General features: G+C 42.9%; 1 protein-coding gene across 1 annotated transcript in view; it reads right to left on the bottom strand.

Annotated features, from left to right (window-relative positions):
* Positions 1-17112, bottom strand: part of CUL5 (cullin 5) — a gene marked incomplete at its 5' end in the record, with an annotated part of 135759 nt that overhangs the window by 104104 nt on the left and 14543 nt on the right. Inside the window, 1 exon segment of the mRNA NM_001082355.1 lies at positions 2070-2179. Within this exon segment, the coding sequence (NP_001075824.1) occupies positions 2070-2179 (110 nt within the window).

Here is a 17112-nt window from a genome sequence, read left to right as displayed (position 1 = left end):
AGCACCTGGAGAGGCCAGGAGAAAAGAGGGGGGAAAAAGTGGTTTTTGCTTTGCAGAACTATTCCTGAAAGTTTTCCCCTCTTCCTAAAGGAAGACTAGAAGCTGTCATGGAGTGCTTTTAATTCAAACACACTGCCTGGGGCCAGCACTGTGGCATAGCTGGTAAAGCGGCGCCTGCAGTGCCAGTATCCCATGCGGGCACTGGTTTGAGTCCTGGCTGCTTCATTTCCAATCCAGCTCTCTCCTACAGCCTGGGAAAGCAGTAGAGGATGGCCCAAGTCCTTGGGCCCCTGAACCTGCCTGAGAGACCCGGAAAAAGTTCCTGGCTCCTGGCTTCAGATCAGCCCAGCTCCAGCCCTTGTGGCCTTTTGGGGAGTGAACCAGCAGACGCAAGATCTCTCTCTCTCTGTCTCTGCCTCTCTGTAACTCTGCCTTTCAAATAAATAAATAAATCTTTAAAAAATAAACTAACTGCCAAACTTACAAGCACACTTAACAGCACACCCAGGTGAATACCCATGCTGAACACCTCCAGATGCCATTCACACTAGTAAGGCAAATGAACTGGTATGATGGATGAGCAAAACTGTTTGGAAATAAGAGCCCTCAGTCCATCCAAAACCAAGGTCTCAACCGAATAAAGTGGACTGGTTTGAGAACCCTAGGGTAAAAGGTCCCAGAAAAATAAGGCCACACTGAAGGCCTTGTTAACTTTTACTACTTAATGTCTATCTTGTTTGTGGTACCCTAACACTTTTAAACTGTTTCCAGGGGTTCCACATGTGCCCTCAGGGATTTATTGTGTATGCTGACAATGTATGATGACACTGTCTCAACCCTGGAAGGTTCTCAGTTCTGCTTCAAATTACTGGCCCAAATTATGGTAGGCCTGAACTGATGGCTCAGGCCATGTCAAAAAACAAAAAAAAAAGTTCATACAGAAACTCAAGGAGAAAGCCACTTGGCTTTCCAAGATAACGCTTAGAGTTAATGGAATTTCATTTGACTGGCTATATCCCAGACCCCCAAAAGGTACACCGAAGGCAGTACTACAAGTTGGTCTTTTGCTGCTGCCTGGGGACCTACTGACAACAACGTCTGCAAAGAAATTTTGGCCCAGAGCCAAGAGTCAACACAGCAGACCCGAGACTGCATTCCTTGGAAAAGCTTATGTGTAAGGTTAGCCCTTGGCTGGCATTTGAGAACTGGAATGGTCGACATTTTCCTACTCTTACATAAAACTGTCCTGAAATGATAAGAGCAGCTCACTATACCTAAACTGTTTATACAAACAAAATGGCTTACATTAAATATCTGCTCTCTTTCTGGGAGCCTGGAATTTTAGTACATGACAGACAGAGACCGCCTATGTGGCCAGCCCCCACTAAAGCACTGGGCACTGGGGCTGGTAACAGCAGGTTAAGCTGCCACTTGGGACGGCAGCATCCCACACTGGAGTGACGGTCTGAGGCCCAGCTGCTCTATTTCTGGTAATGCTCTGGGACAGCAGAGAATGGGAGTCAAGGACAGAGCTCCTCACTCCTGGCTTCATTCTGGCCCAGCCCTGCCTATTGCAGACATTTGGGAAGCAAACAACAAACAGGAGATCTCTCAAACGCTGACAATCTGTATTTTAAATAAAACAATCTTAAAAAAAAAAAAAAAAAAAAATCCTGGGCACGGAGGTTCTAACAAACTTCCCAAGGAGACAACACATCACACATGTTGTCACTCTGGTTGCTGAGGAAATCAGGCATGTCTTGTCTGACAACCTTTAAAGGATTTTTAGAAGTTTATGCTTGTCTCCCCACTGAGACTTTTTACCCCAAGTGCTTTTTTCCTTTACTGATTTTGCTTTGTATCCTTTAACTTTAATAAACCATGCCTTTGAGTATGTTCTATGTTCTGTCCTGTGAGTCCTTCAACCAAGTCACTGAATCTTGGGGTACCCCAACAGAACTAGTAATAATTTTAAACAGATCAATACCAAGATCATATAATAGATTTGGATTTAGAAAGACATTATCAAAAATTTGCTTTATAACAAAGAAAAGTAATGTATTACTTACGAAAACAGATCAAACCACTGCTGCTTTGTAACAGATTCCTGGCGTAAAAGCTTCAAAACAATTGGACGCATGAAATCCCATTTGTCTTCAAACTGAAGAGAGCCTTTATTCTTAAAACAAGAACAAAAAAGGATAGAGTAGTTTAATTAAATGCTGTTCAAATCTAAGTGTCCTATAGCTTTCATCTTTTTATTATTTTTATTTTTATTTTTTTTTTCTGACAGGCAGAGTGGACAGTGAGAGAGAGAGACAGAGAGAAAGGTCTTCCTTTGCCATTGGTTCACCCTCCAATGGCTGCTGCAGCCGGCGCACCGCACTGATCCGAAGCCAGGAGCCAGGTGCTTCTCCTGGTCTCCCATGCCGGTGCAGGGCCCAAGCACTTGGGCCATCCTCCACTGCACTCCTGGGCCATAGCAGAGAGCTGGACTGGAAGAGGAACAACTGGGACAGAACCTGCCGCAGGCGGAGGATTAGCCTATTGAGCTGCGGGGCCGGCCTAGCTTTCATCTTTTAAGATAAAACTAGAAGGGCCAGCGCCATGGCTCACTTGGTTAATCCTCCACCTGCGACTCCAGCATCCCATATGGGCACCGGGTTCTAGTCCCGGTTGCTCCTCTTCTAGTCCAGCTCTCTGCTGTGGCCCAAGTGCTCGGGCCCTGCACCTGCCTGGGAGACCAGGAAGAAGCACCTGGCTCCTGGTTTCGGATCAGTGTAGCTCTAGCTGTAGCGGCCATTTAGGGGTGAACCAATGGAAGGAAGACCTTTCTCTCTGTCTCTAACTCTGCCAAAAAAAAAAAAAAAAAAGATACAGCTAGACAGCTAGAAACAGGGTTCACATGTAAAAGAATCAGTTTTCAAGAATAGAATCCCTGTATGTTTATTCTGGTATCAAGGAATTATACAGACAGCCATATAGAGAAAAATTAATTGTAAAAGTTTGTAGAGAAGAATTTGGCTTTGCCCAAAGAGAAGGTCTGGTCTTTCTTTTTGCTCCTGGTAGGCATTCTCTGGGCAGCTGGAAGGTACTGTCTGACTTATGTCTTTATTTGCCTGGGAGTCTTGGGTCACCCTAGATAGAATAACAATGTGATTTAGGGAGGGTATTGGCCACATATGGTCTTAGGGTAGGGGCTTGGGTCATGGATGTCAGTCAATTCAGACACTAAAATTATACATGTGAGTAATCAACTATGCTGATCGGAAAAAGGTCCATAGATACTCAACAATTGCATGAGCCTTCCAATTTGGCAGTACTCACGGCTATTACTGCAACACGCTAGTGCCAGGAGAGAAATGCTTCCTGACTACATGAGGAGGTTGTGACTTTCTTTGGATGATTTGAATCTGAATCCTTTTCTGTAACAAATTATAACCATGAGCACAACAGCTTTCAATAAATTCCATGAAACTTTTTAATGAATGATCAAACCTGAAGGTGTTTGGGGAACCTCAAACTTGTAGTCAGTGTCAGAAATGAGGATAGTTTGTTGAGAATGGACCTTCTAATTCTGTAGTCATCCTAAACACCTCACAAGTATAGTCATCCAACAATATCCATAGCAGAGACTGGTTCCAGGGCCCATCTCACATATTATCTCGCATAAACTCAAGGCCCTTAAATGAGCATAAAATGGTATAATATTTGCATATAACCTACATGTACTTAAAATCCTCCCCACATACATTTATAATACCTAATATGGTGTAAGTGCTATGTAAATAAATGTTATATTGTTATTTGTATTGTTTAGAAAACAAGGACAAGAAAAAGATAAATTCCTTTGCCAAAGCTTTTCAATCCACAGTTGGCTGAATCAACAGATGGAGAGCCCTTGGATACAGAGGGTCAAAAGTAAACTAGAGATTTATATACTCTGAAAACTAAGGGAAAAAAGTGGGAAGATATACATCTCTATTTATAATGCTATCAAAACCCTGATACCAAACTGTTGGGACCAGCACAAGAAATGGAAATTAAAAAAAATGTTAACACAGGCATAGATGCAAAAATGTAATTAAACATTAACGAACAAGTGACGAATCAAAACAATGACACTTCATAATCATACATAGTTTAACCCAGGAACATGACAGTGGTTCAACATTAAGGAAAAAAAATTGGCAAATAATTTTGCTACCAAATGGAAAAGGAAGAGACCCAATAAATATTAGTCATGTTATATATGGCTATGTGACTTGCTTTGGCTGATGTGATTCCACAAAAGCCATCATTTTTCTAGTATACTAACATCAAATACCTTATGAAACTCATGAATGTTTTACTGTATAAGGATACTGCTTACTGTATCACAGGTTCTGGAATGTAGTGGTTACATAGAATCAGCAAATTCCCCGAACAATTTCTCAAATGATCTGACAACATCTGTGTCAAAATCAGCTGAGGGGTGTGTTACCTATCTTAGACCTGTCAGAGTTCAAAATTAGCATGCTTATCAATGCCATCAATATCATATTCATGATAAAACTATATAAAAATATTTGAGGGCCAACGACCCAAAAAGGTTAAGAACCAGTAATAAACAACATACCCTTGTGAAAGCAAGTGATACTTCTTATATTCACAGTTTATCCTAAAAGTTGTTTTGCCTTAGATGCCTGCTTCTTTTCACACAGTATTCTTAGTGAAAGAATGGGAAATATGGACTTGAAACTTAGTGCAAGAATGAGATGAGTTTTCCCCCTGAACAACTAACTTATTTTTATCTTATGAACTTAAGTGAATGATGTAGGTAACTGCTCACTTCTTATTGTTGGCTAATGAGACCTTCTATCCTTTATATCTTATAGCAAAACTAATTCTCACACAGGCACTCTTCTCAAACATACAAGTGGGCCATAGAGAAGCCAATGGGGAATTGACAATGGAGGTTACTGGAGGAGGGCATCCTACACAGAGGAAGCAGACAACACAAAGATCATAGGTAAGAACACGCTTCATGTATTCAAGTACAGCAAAATGGGAAAATAGGAAAGAACAGATAAGGTCAGAGAAGTAACTTACCTTGCTGAACTTTACTGGGCTGGATCTTATTCAGCCTTGAAGACCACAATAAAAACTCGTGTTCTTTTGTTTTTTGAAAAGTTAATTTATTTATTTAAAAGGCAGAGTGAAGCCGGCGCCGCGGCTCACTAGGCTAATCCTCCGCCTAGCGGCGCCGGCACACTGGGTTCTAGTCCCGGTTGGGGCGCCGGATTCTGTCCCGGTTGCCCCTCTTCCAGGCCAGCTCTCTGCTGTGGCCAGGGAGCGCAGTGGAGGATGGCCCAGGTGCTTGGGCCCTGCACCCCATGGGAGACCAGGAAAAGCACCTGGCTCCTGGCTCCTGCCATCGGATCAGCGCGGTGCGCCGGCCGCAGCGCGCCGGCCGCGGCAGCCATTGGAGGGTGAACCAACGGCAAAGGAAGACCTTTCTCTCTGTCTCTCTCACTGTCCACTCTGCCTGTCAAAAAACAAAACAAAACAAAACAAAACAAAACACAACAAAAAAAGGCAGAGTGAGAGAGAGAGAGAGAGAATGTGAGAGTAACAGCAAGAACCATCTTCCATCTGCTGATTCACTCCCAAAATGCTCACAAAAGCTGGGGCGAGGCCAGGACAAAGCCAGAGCAAACTCCATCCAGGTCTCCCATGTTGCAGGGACCTAAGCACTTGAGTCACCATCTACTACCTCCCCAAGGTGTGCATCTGCAGGAAGCTGTATGGAAGTAGAGGTGGGACTTGATTCCTGGCACTCCAAAAAGGAATACAAGCATCTCAAGAGCTTTAACTCCTTATACCACAACATCCACCCCTAGCTTCTACTGTAAATAAGATGGAGAGCCTTTACAAGATTTTGAGTAGGAATTTCCATGATCTGATTTACATATTACTATCTTTCTGATTACTACATATTGAGAATACACTGTCAAGGCAAGTATTAAAGTTAGGTGTAGAAAGGGAAGGTAAGGTAAGAGATGATGGGTGACCTGGATGGTAGCAATGGAGGTAGGAGATAAAGTGAGAAGTTGCTATATTTTATAAAGATTTATTTATTTGTTTGAAAGAGTTACACACAGAGAGAAGGAGAGGCAGAGAGAGGTCTTCCATCCACTGGTTCACTCCCCAATTGGCCACAACAGCCAGAGCCGAGCTGATCCAAAGCCAGGAGTCAGGAACTTCTTCCGGGTCTCCCACAAGATTGCAGGGGCCCAAGGACTTGGGCCATCTTCCACTGCTTTCCCAGGCCGTGGCAGAGAGCTGGACCAGAAATGGAGCAGCTGGGTCCTGAACCAGTGACCATATGGGATGCTGGCACTGCAGACAGCTGCTTAACCCACTACACCACAGTGCCGGTCCCTATATTTTATATTTTTAAAGGCGATACCGACATGATTTCCTGACGGCAGGTCTCTTGGGTATGAGAAAAAGAATAAACCATGACTTTAAGATTTGTGTCCAATAAGTATGGCCTTACCATCAGCTGGAATGGAAAAGATACAACAAGCTAAAGAAAAGCTCAAGAGTTTGGTTTTAGAGGTTACATTTGGCTTATGTATTAGACATGTCAAGATTTTGAACAGGCAATTATATGGAAACCCAGAATTTAAAAAGTTTGACCAAGAAATAAATTTGAAAGTCATCAAAACCCAGATGGATTTTAAGACCTCTTAGTGGATGCAATCACTGTGTCAGTGAATCTAAATGAAGAGGACCCAGAACTGAGTTCTTAGGTATTCAGCGTTAAGAGGTAGGGAGATTAGCAAAGGAGAAAGAACAGAGAAGGGGCAAGAAAAATCAAGAATATGACATTCTGAAAACCAAGTGTATAGCGTGTACCAAGAAAGACAGTTATTGGGGTGGTGATATGGTTTAGTTTTGTTTTGTTTTTAAGATTTATTTATTATTTTTTTTACTTGAGAATCAGAGTTACACAGGGAGAGGAGAGGCAGAGAAAGAGAGGTCTTCCATCCGATGGTTCACTCCCCAATTAGCCACAACAGCCAGAACTGCGCCAATCTGAAGCCAGGAGGCAGGAGCTTCTTTTGGGTTTCCCACGCAGGTGCAGGGGCCCAAGGACTTGGGCCATCTTCTACTGCTATCCCAAGCCATAGCAGAGAGCTGGATTGGAAGTGGAACAGCCGGGACTAGAACTGGTGCCCATATGGGATGCCGGTGTTTCAGGCCAGGGCGTTAACCCACTGCGCCACAGTGCCGGCCACAGTTTAGTTAAAACATCATCGGGCACATTAGCATCCCATCTGGAAAGCCTTGGTAGGAGTCTAGGTTCCACTCCTTATTCTAGCTTCCTGCTAATGCAGACCCTGGGAGGCAGCAGATTGATGGCCTAAGTAACTGGGCCCCTGTACCCACATGGGAGACATGGATTGGGTTCCTGGCTTCTAGCTTTAGCCTGGGCAGGCTGCTGCAAGTATTTGGGTAGTATATCAGCAGATAGGAGCTCTCTTTTTTTCCTCTCCATCTGTCTCAGAAATAAAATTTAAAAATCAGAGTCAGGGCTGGCACTGTGGCTTAGAGGGTTAAGTTGTTGCCTGCAGCGCTGGTATCCCATATCAGTATTGGTTCAAGTTCCGGCTGCTCCACTTCCAATACAACTCCCTCATAATGTGCCAGAAATAGCAACAGAAGATGTTCCAAGTGGTTGGGCCCATGCACCCACATGGGAGATCAGTATGAAGCTCCCAGCTTAAGTGTAGCCCAGCCTTGGCCACTGTGGCTGTTTGCAGAGTGAACCAGCAGTTAGAAGATGGATCTTGACTCCTCACCACACCAACCCCCCACCCTCCAGTAACTCTACCTTTCAAATAAATAACACTTAAAAAAAAAATACAAACCCACCAACTTTAAATAATGTTCCTGACAGATCAAATAAGATGACCACTAAAATACCAAAATAAAAGTCACTGAGACTTTGTCAATGGTAATTTAAAAAAATTAATTATATTTCTTTGAAAGGCAAGTGGTCAGGGACAGACAGAAATAACCTATATCCTATCTGCTGGTTTGCCTCTCCAAATGCCCGCAATAGCCAGGGCCAGGCCAAAGCCAAGAGCCCAGAATTCAATTCTCCCACATGGGACAAAGGGACCCAGTTACGTGAGCTATAGCCTGCTTTCTCTATGAAGTGTGCATTAATAGAAAACTGGAATTGCAATCAGAGCCAGGACTTGAATCCAGGCACTCCAACATAGGATAATGGAATTCCAAGCAGTGTTTTAACCACTGAGCCAAATACCTGTCCTTTAATAGTGGTTTTGTGGAGTAGTAAGGACAAAAGTAACAATGGAGTGAAATTAAAAGAGGATGCATGGTGGGAAAAACTGGAAAAAAAATACAGACCATCTGATAATTTTTCCTGTGGAAAGGAGTACTGAAATGATTGTATGCTTGTAGAAATATTCCAGGACCCAATGAGATTTTGATAAATGTAAGAGGGGAAAATGTTGCAGAATTTTAATTACTCTGGGTATAGATGAAGGATGTAGTACACAGATGCTAAAAGGGAAAGACAAAGGACACAGATGCAGATGCTGTTAAGAATGTACAAGGGTAGATGTGCTAAGACTCTGACAAGTTCATTTTTTATTGTGCTGATTTCTTAGTGGCAGAGAAATACAAACAATGTCTGAGAAGCTGGGAGAAGAGATGCTGGAATTTTTGAGAAAAGATGTGGGTAGGTACTAGGAAAGTAGAATAAATGACTATGAAAGTACAGTATAATTGGGCTCATTTGTAGTCGTAGTCATCTATTTTAGGTGAAAACAGCATGACACTCAGCCATAAAGGAGCTGGTACTGAAAGCTGGGGAAATGGACTTAATGAAAGTTATGGTTTTCCAAAGTCAAATAAGAGAGGGGCAAGGGAATCAAAAGTATACTGAAGAGAGTAATTGCAATTGAAAAGAGAATTTATGCTGGGCAAGTAGGAGAAAAATGACATTATGACAACAATAGAGAGAGATTTCTACTTTCAATTCAATGGAATAACAAGAATCGGATTCACCTCCTGTCTTACCAACTAGAAAGCATAAAGTGGTGTAGGACAGTGCTTCCAGAGGAGGGAAAGACACACACACACACACACACACACACACACACACAAGCTGAGCTCTACAAATACCCAAATACTGCTTAGGGATTATTTCCAGGCCTCAGCACAAAGAGAGAGAACCCATATACAACCTAGTGGTTTCACTAAGTTTAAGAGAGTTTAGAGGGGCTAAGGTGACTAGAACTTGTGACACAGAAGACAAGAAAAAGAAGTGGCACAGAGAGGGGGCTCTGGAGTCTGTAGAGAGATTCCCCTCAAACAGTTGGCCGAGTACTGACCTGCACATATGTGTGGTAAAATTGAGAGTGGAGAAAGAACGAAGCAGAACAATGACCCAAAAACACACACATGGCTAGAAATGGTTTGTGTTACCACCAGCCAGAGTAGAAACAACTCAAAGTGCCAGGCACTGGCTAGTCTTTAGAAAGTCATCAATTGGGGCCAGTGCTCTGGCACAGCAGGTAAAGCCACCACCTGCAGTGCTGGCATTCCATATGGGTGGCAGTTCTAGTCCTGGCTGCTCCTCTTCATAGAAGGGAGTCCAGCTCTCTTCTATGGCCTGGGAAAGCAGTAGAAGATGGCCCAAGTTCTTGGGCCCCAGCACCCGCATGGGAGACCCGGAGGAAGCTCCTGGCTCCTAACTTCAGATTGGTCTAGCTCTGGATGTTGTGGCCATTTAGGGAGTGAACTAGCAGATGGAAGACTCTCTCTCTCTCTCTCTCTCTCTCTCTCTCTGCCTCTGCCTCTGCCTCTGCCTCTCCATAACTATACCTTTCAAATAAATAAATAAATCTTTAAAGAAAAGAAAGGAAGAAAGAAAGGCAGGCAGGCATTAACTGAATCTATAGTGGAGCCAAAGTAGCCCTACCCTAAATGTTCTCCTGGACCCACTCTAAAAAAGCAAGCTTCCATTTCCAAATTACTTAATGCATCACGGCCAAATCCAAATGTTAAAAAGAAATTTTAAAAATCTAGCTTCTAAAACATAAAACTCAATGCTCAGTATCTAGTAAAAAAAATTATGAAGCATGCAAACCAGCAGAAAATATCCTTTAAAAAAGGATGTGGGTGCAGAAATGACATGGGTAACAGATTTAGTACATAAGGATGTTAAGTCAGCTTATTTGCAACATGATCAGAAAGGTTGAGGGGAAGCACGAATAGCACAGAAATGAAAAAAAAATTTTAGTGAATTTTCAGTAATCTGTGGAACATCAAATGACCTAACCTATATAAAGATGGAGTCATGGGGCTGGTGTTGTGGAATAAGGGATTAGGCCGCTGCCTGCAATGCCATCATCCCACACGGGTGCCAGTTCAAAGCCAGGATGCTCCACTTCCAATCTAGTTTCCTGCTAATGTGCCAGGGAAAGCTGTGGAAGACAGCCCAAGTGCTTAGGCCCTTGCACTCACATGGAGACCTGGAAGAAGCTCCTGGCTACAGGAGTGAACCAGTGGGTGAAGATCGCCCTCTCTCTCTGTAATTGTTCCTCTCAAACAAATAAAATAAAAAAAATTTTTTTAAAGATTTGTTTACTTGAAAGGCAGAGTTACAGAGAGGCAGAGGCAGAGAGAGATTTTCCATCCACTGGTTCACTCCCCAAATGGCTGAAATGGCTGGAGCTGGGCTAATCCAAAGCCAGGAGCCAGGAGCTTCTTCTGGGTCTCCCTCACAGGTACAGAGTCCAACCACTTGGGCCATCTTCCACTGCTTTTCCAGGCCGTAGCAGAGAGCTGGATCAGAAGTGGAGCAGCCAGGTCTCAAACTGGTACCCATATGGGATGTTGGCACTGCAGGCACCATCTTTACCAGCTACACTACAGCACTCGCCCCTAAAATAAATCTTAATAAAAAAAGGAGTCTTGGGGTGGGGATAGGAGCAATAACTGAAAGAAAAAAGGCAAGAACAGTTCCTTTTTTTTTTTTTTTTTTTTGACAGGCAGAGTGGACAGTGAGAGAGAGAGAGACAGAAAGGTCTTCCTTTGGTGTTGGTTCACCCTCCAATGGCCGCCGTGGCTGGCGTGCTGTGGCCGGCGCACCGCGCTGATCCGATGGCAGGAGCCAGGTACTTATCCTGGTCTCCCATGGGGTGCAGGGCCCAAGCACTTGGGCCATCCTCCACTGCACTCCCTGGCCACAGAAGAGAGCTGGCCTGGAAGAGGGGCAACCGGGACAGAATCCGGTGCCCCAACCAGGACTAGAACCCGGTGTGCCGGCGCCGCAAGGCGGAGGATTAGCTTACTGAGCCGCGGCGCCAACCTCTACAGTTCCTAATTTGATGACAACTATAAACCCACAAATACTAGACATCAAATCATAAGAAAGTAGAATCAGTGAAATCAAGGCCTTAGTAGTGGAGCTGGACTATTCAAATAAAAGCACTAGAGGAAATGAGTATTATGGTTTAAACATGATTTAGCCCCTGAAACACACGATGTTTACACCTAAAATCTTATGGAAACAGTTAATGGGTTAATATCAGTAGGTTAAGGGTACATACTTAATATAATTATGGCATTCTGGGAGGTGGGCCTAATGGGAGGTGTTTAGGTCACAAGGGGCTTGCCCTCAGATGGTTGTTTCGAGAGAAGGTTGGTTATTTAAGCTGTGTTTGACCTACTTTTCCCTGCTTTCTGGCTCCCCATGTGATCATCTCTTCATCATCCTCAGGCTGTCTTATCTTGGACTGTGTGCCTCCAAACTGTAAACCAAAATAAATCTTCTTACCTTCTAAATTGCTCCTCTCAGGTATTTTAGCTAGACTAATCAAAAGCTGACTAATATAGGGAGTAATAACAGCCATATACTTGAAAGTCAACTACCAAAGGGTTCAATTTAGCAAAAAACTGCTCATTCTATTTTTATTGCTTTGTTTAATCATTCCATTGCAAATCTTTCTTTCATGAAAATATGATACTTATCTATACGGAGTTTACACAGGCCAACAAATTTTGAGGGTATTATCTAAAGTACTCTTTCTTTTGTTTATTTTCAAATAGTTTCCTTGATGTTCACAGATAGTTTAAATATCTGATAACTAAATCTGAATTTGGTACTTATTTCCTCTATTTCACTGTAATCTTCAGTATAGCTGAATATGTCACTCCATCACTGGTAGTTTTGCTTTATAATATCTGACTAATTATGTGTTATCAAGTACTATACTGTTTTAAATACTTTACAAAGACAAATTCATGGGGCTGCCTGCAGTGAGGACATCCCACATGGGATGGACTGGGCTACCCCATTTCCAATCCAGCTTTCTGCTATGGCCTAGGAAAGCAGTGGAAGATGGCCCAAGTCCTTGGCCCCTGCACCTACGTGGGAGACCCAGAAGAAGCTCCTGGCTCCTGGCTTCAGATTGGCCCAGCTCCAGCCATTGCAGTCATTTGGGGAGTGAACCAGCGGATGGAAGACCTCTCTCTCTCTGTCCATCCTTTTCTCTATCTGTAACTCTATCAAATAAATTAGTAAAATTAAAAAAAAAAAAAAACCTATACACTGAAACCTGAGATTAAGTTAGGTTATTTGCCTAAGTTTGCAGGCAATAAATGGCAGAACAGGAATTCAAATCTAAGCATTTTAGCTCTGTTAAAAAAAATCACATTTTTAACTACTCCCTGTTTTTGTCCCCGAATAAAGAAGGGAGAGACTGCTAACCTAAGGGCCAGAGCCAATTCTTAGCTTAATTCCATAAAATTTTAGGCTAAATAGTGAAAATCTATGATTAAGAAACTTTAGTAGCAATGAACACATTGCTAATAAGATGAATGCATCATTACATAAAACGCTCATTTGAAAGGCAGAGTGACAAAGAGAAAGGGAGAGAAAGACGCAAAGGGACAGGTTGACAGGTAGAGAATGAGGGACAGGAAAGCGAGAAAGAGAGACAGATCTTCCATTTGCTAGTTCATTCCTCAAACACCAGCAATAGATAGCCAGGGCTGGGCCAAGCTGAAGACAAGAGCCAGGAACTCCATCCAGGTATCCTACATAGATGGTAGGGGCTCAGGTACCTGGGTCATCTTCCCAGGCATATTAGCAAGGAACTGGATTATAAGCAGAACAGCCAGGATTGGAACCAGCACTTGAATATGGGAAGCTAAAACAAGCAAAGGATTTAAACCCACTGTGTAATAATGCAAGCCCTAGTCCTACTTTTTTTTTTCTTAATATAGATTTATTTATTTGAAAGGCAGCAGAAAGAGGACAGAAAGAGAGAGAAGTATCTTCAATCCACTGGTTCACTCCCCCCAACAGCCACAACAGCCAGGGCTAGAAGCCAAAGCCAGAAGCCTAGAAATTCACCAGGTCTCCCCCATCAGTGGCAGGGGCCCACTTACTTGGGTCATCTGCTGCTGCTTTTCCAGGTGCATTAGCAGGGAGCTGGATCAGAAGTGGAACAGCTGGAACTTGAACCAGTGCTCATACAGGATGCTGGCATCACAGACAGCAGCTTAACCTGCTGTGCCACAAAGCTGGCCCCAGGCTTACTTATTTTTAAACACAGTGTGGGAGGAAGAGGTAGAGGAGGACACTATTTCCCAAAAATTAAAATATTTTTTTCCATTGAAATGAAAAATGTAACACTACACTCAGTTTAAACTTTCAGATTTTTACAGAAAAGTTTTTAAAATAAATTCTATAAATGTTTAGAATTTTTGAAACCCAAGTAATTAATTTCAGGGAAAAAAAATAACTAACAAATAACTAACAAATAACTAATAAATAACATAAACACCTATATTTATTTTGAGAGGCTTCCTTAACTTTCATTAGCTTTATTCAACACATTTTGGGTGTTTACTATACACTGAGGCATACAAATGAAGTATCTCCAAAGAACTCACACTCCAGTATAGTATGTCTTAAACTGTAGCCCATAAACTCCTGAAGATATCCAGGATAATCTGATACTCAAAATAAAAAAAAAATGTTTCTTAGGATGGACATTTGGCACAGAGGTTAAGTCATCTCTTGGGACAGCCATATTCCACATTGGAATCCCTGAGTTCAAATCCTCGCTGTATCTGGATTTCACCTTCCTGCTGAAAGGCACCCTAGGAGGCAGCAGGTGATGACTCAAATAGTTGGGTCCCTATTATACCCATGTGGGAGATCCAGATTGAGTTCAGGACTCTTGGCTTTAGTCTGGTCCAGCCCCAGAAGTTAAATAACTTTTAAAATAATTTTTTAGAAATCCAATAAAATGTGAATACTAGTAGATTCTAGACTGCATGACCTTAAAACTAAGCAGTAACCAAAGAACGAAAAATCTCTGATGTTGGACCACATTAAAATTAAGAACTTCATTTCATTAGAAAATACCATTCAGGTAGGTATTTGGTCTAGCAGTAGGTAGTGCCTAAGATGCCTACATTCTATATAAGTACCCAAGCTTCAGCTCCTGATTCCAGGTTCCTGCTAATGCAGACCTTGAAAGTCAACAGTGATAGGTCAAGTGATGGATTCTTGCGCTGTATCTGGGAAACCTGGATTGAGTTCCTGGCTCCTGGCTTGGGCCCCAGTGCAGGGCTGCTATAGGCATTTGGGCAGTAAGTGGTTAGGAGCTGTCTCTCAAATAATAATAATAATAACACCACCACCACCACCACCACCACCACCAATGAATGAGAGATGGGAGAATGCAACCCATACAGTGGGAGAAGATATTTGGAACATCTATATCCAAGAAAAACTCTTATCAAGAAGATGTGAAGAACTTCTTTTAAAAATGACTCAGAGGGGCCAGCGCTGTGGCGCAGTGCGTTAGCGCCCTGGCCTGAAGCGCCGGCATCCCAAAGGGGCACCAGTTCGAGATCCATCTGCTCCACGACTGATCCAGCTCTCTGCTATGGCCTGGGAAAGCAGAAGATGGCCCAAGTCCTTGGGCCCCTGCACTTTTCTGGGAGACCCAGAAGAAGCTCCTGGCTTCAGATCAGCACAGCCTGGGCCATTGCAGCCAACTGCGGAGTGAACCATCGGATGGAAAATCTCTCTCTCTCTCTCCTCTCTCTGTGTAAGTCTGACTTTCAAATAAATAAATAAATAAAAATCTTAAAAAAAAAAAAAAAGACTCAGTAAAGCAAGGCATTCTCAATTTAAAAAACGGCAAAAGACTTGGACAAGCCATTCACAAAGGTGATATCTAGGTGCCAGTGCTGTGGAATGATAGTTTAAGCCTTGGCCTGCAACACCAGCATCCCATATCAGCACTAGTTAAAGTTCCGGCTGCTCCACTTCCAATCAAGCTCCTTGCTAATGGCCTAGGGAGGCAGTAGAAGATGGCCCAAGTGCTCAGGCCCCTGCACCCATGTGGGAGACCCAAAAGAAGCTCCTGGCTGGGGCCAGGACTGTGGTGTAGCAGGTTAAGCCACCATATATATTGCCTGCATCCCTAATGGATACCAGTTCAAGTCCCAGCTGCTCCACTTTTTTTTTTAATTACTATATATGACCCAGCAATTTTTTTTTATTTGACAGGCAGAGTTAGGCAATGAGAGAGAAAGACAGAGAGAAAGGTCTTTCTTCCATTGGTTCACTCCCCAAATGGCCGCTACGGCAGGCGCGCTGCGCCAAGCCAATCTGTAGCCAAGAGCCAGGTGCTTCCTCCTGATCTCCCATGTGGGTGCAGGGCCCAAGCACTTGGGCCATTCTCCACTGCCTTCCCGGGCCACAGCAAAGCAGCTGCTCCACTTCTGATCCAGGTCCCTGCTACTGTGCCTGGGAAGACAGCAGAGGGATGGTTCAAGTGCTTGGGCCCGACACTCACATGGGAGACCCAGGAGAAGTTTCTGGTTCCTGGCTTCAGATCGGCCCAGCTCCAGCCATTCCGACCATTTGGAAAGTAAACCAACAGATAGAAGATTCTCTCTCTGCCTCTCTATAATTTTGCCTTAAAATAAAAAAATAAATCTTTAAAACTCAAAAACAAAGACAAGAAGCTCCTGGCTCCTGGCTTTGGATCTTCCCAGCTCCAGCTGTTGCAGCCATTTGGGGAGTCAAATAGCAGATGGAAGACCTCTATTTCTCTCTCTCTCTGTAAGTCAGCCTCTCAGATAAATAAATAAATCTTTTAAAAAAAGAAAGATGATATCTAAATGGTCAATTAACATATGAAAAGGTACCCATCATTAATCATCAGGGAAATATATATTAAAACCACAATGGAGTATCACTATATACCATCCAAGAGGATAGAATAGGAAAGAATGACAATACTAAGCATGAGAGAGAACGCACCAAATTCTCATCCTGCTAAGAGTATAAACTAGTACTATCTTTTAGAAAACTAGCAGTATCTATGAAAGCTAAACACAAGCTTTTTATATGATCCAGCAACTTCATTCCTAGGTGTACTTCCAACTGAAATGCACATGTCTGTCTAATCAAAACACGGGTACAAAAAAGTTCACAGTATCTTTATTCTCAATGGTAAAAAACAAGAAACAGCCCAAATATCCTTCAGTAGTATAATACATAAATTGTGGACTATCTATAACAATGGAATACTATACAGCAATAAAAATTAGCATATAAAAACACAGTAGTCACTACCTTAACTTACATGTTAGAGACTTAGGACAAGAAAGAGGGCTTTAATGATATTGTTAATATTCTATTTCTAAATATGGGTGATTATACAGATATTTTTGCCTTATTAAAAATGTATCCAACTCGGGGTCAAAGCTGTGGAATAGTGGGTTAAGCCGCTGCCTGCAACACTGGTATCCCATATGACCAGCAGCTCAAGTCTCAGCTGCTCCACTTCCAATCCAGCTCCCTAATGTGTCTGGAAAAGTAGTAGTAGATGGCCCAAGTATTGGAGATCCTGCTACCCAAGTGGGAGACCAGCATGGAATCCTAACTCCTGGCTTAGGCTTGGCCTAGTCCTGGCCATTGTGGCCATCTGGGTAATGAATCAGTGGATGTGAGATCTCTCTGTGTCTTGCCCTCCCTGTAATTCTGCCTTTCAA

This window comes from Oryctolagus cuniculus, chromosome 1 (genome assembly GCF_051225735.1).
Source record: "Oryctolagus cuniculus isolate XC-2025 breed Fujian yellow rabbit chromosome 1, ASM5122573v1, whole genome shotgun sequence".
Lineage (NCBI taxonomy): Eukaryota > Metazoa > Chordata > Mammalia > Lagomorpha > Leporidae > Oryctolagus > Oryctolagus cuniculus.
This window is presented reverse-complemented; position numbering and strand designations above follow the sequence as displayed.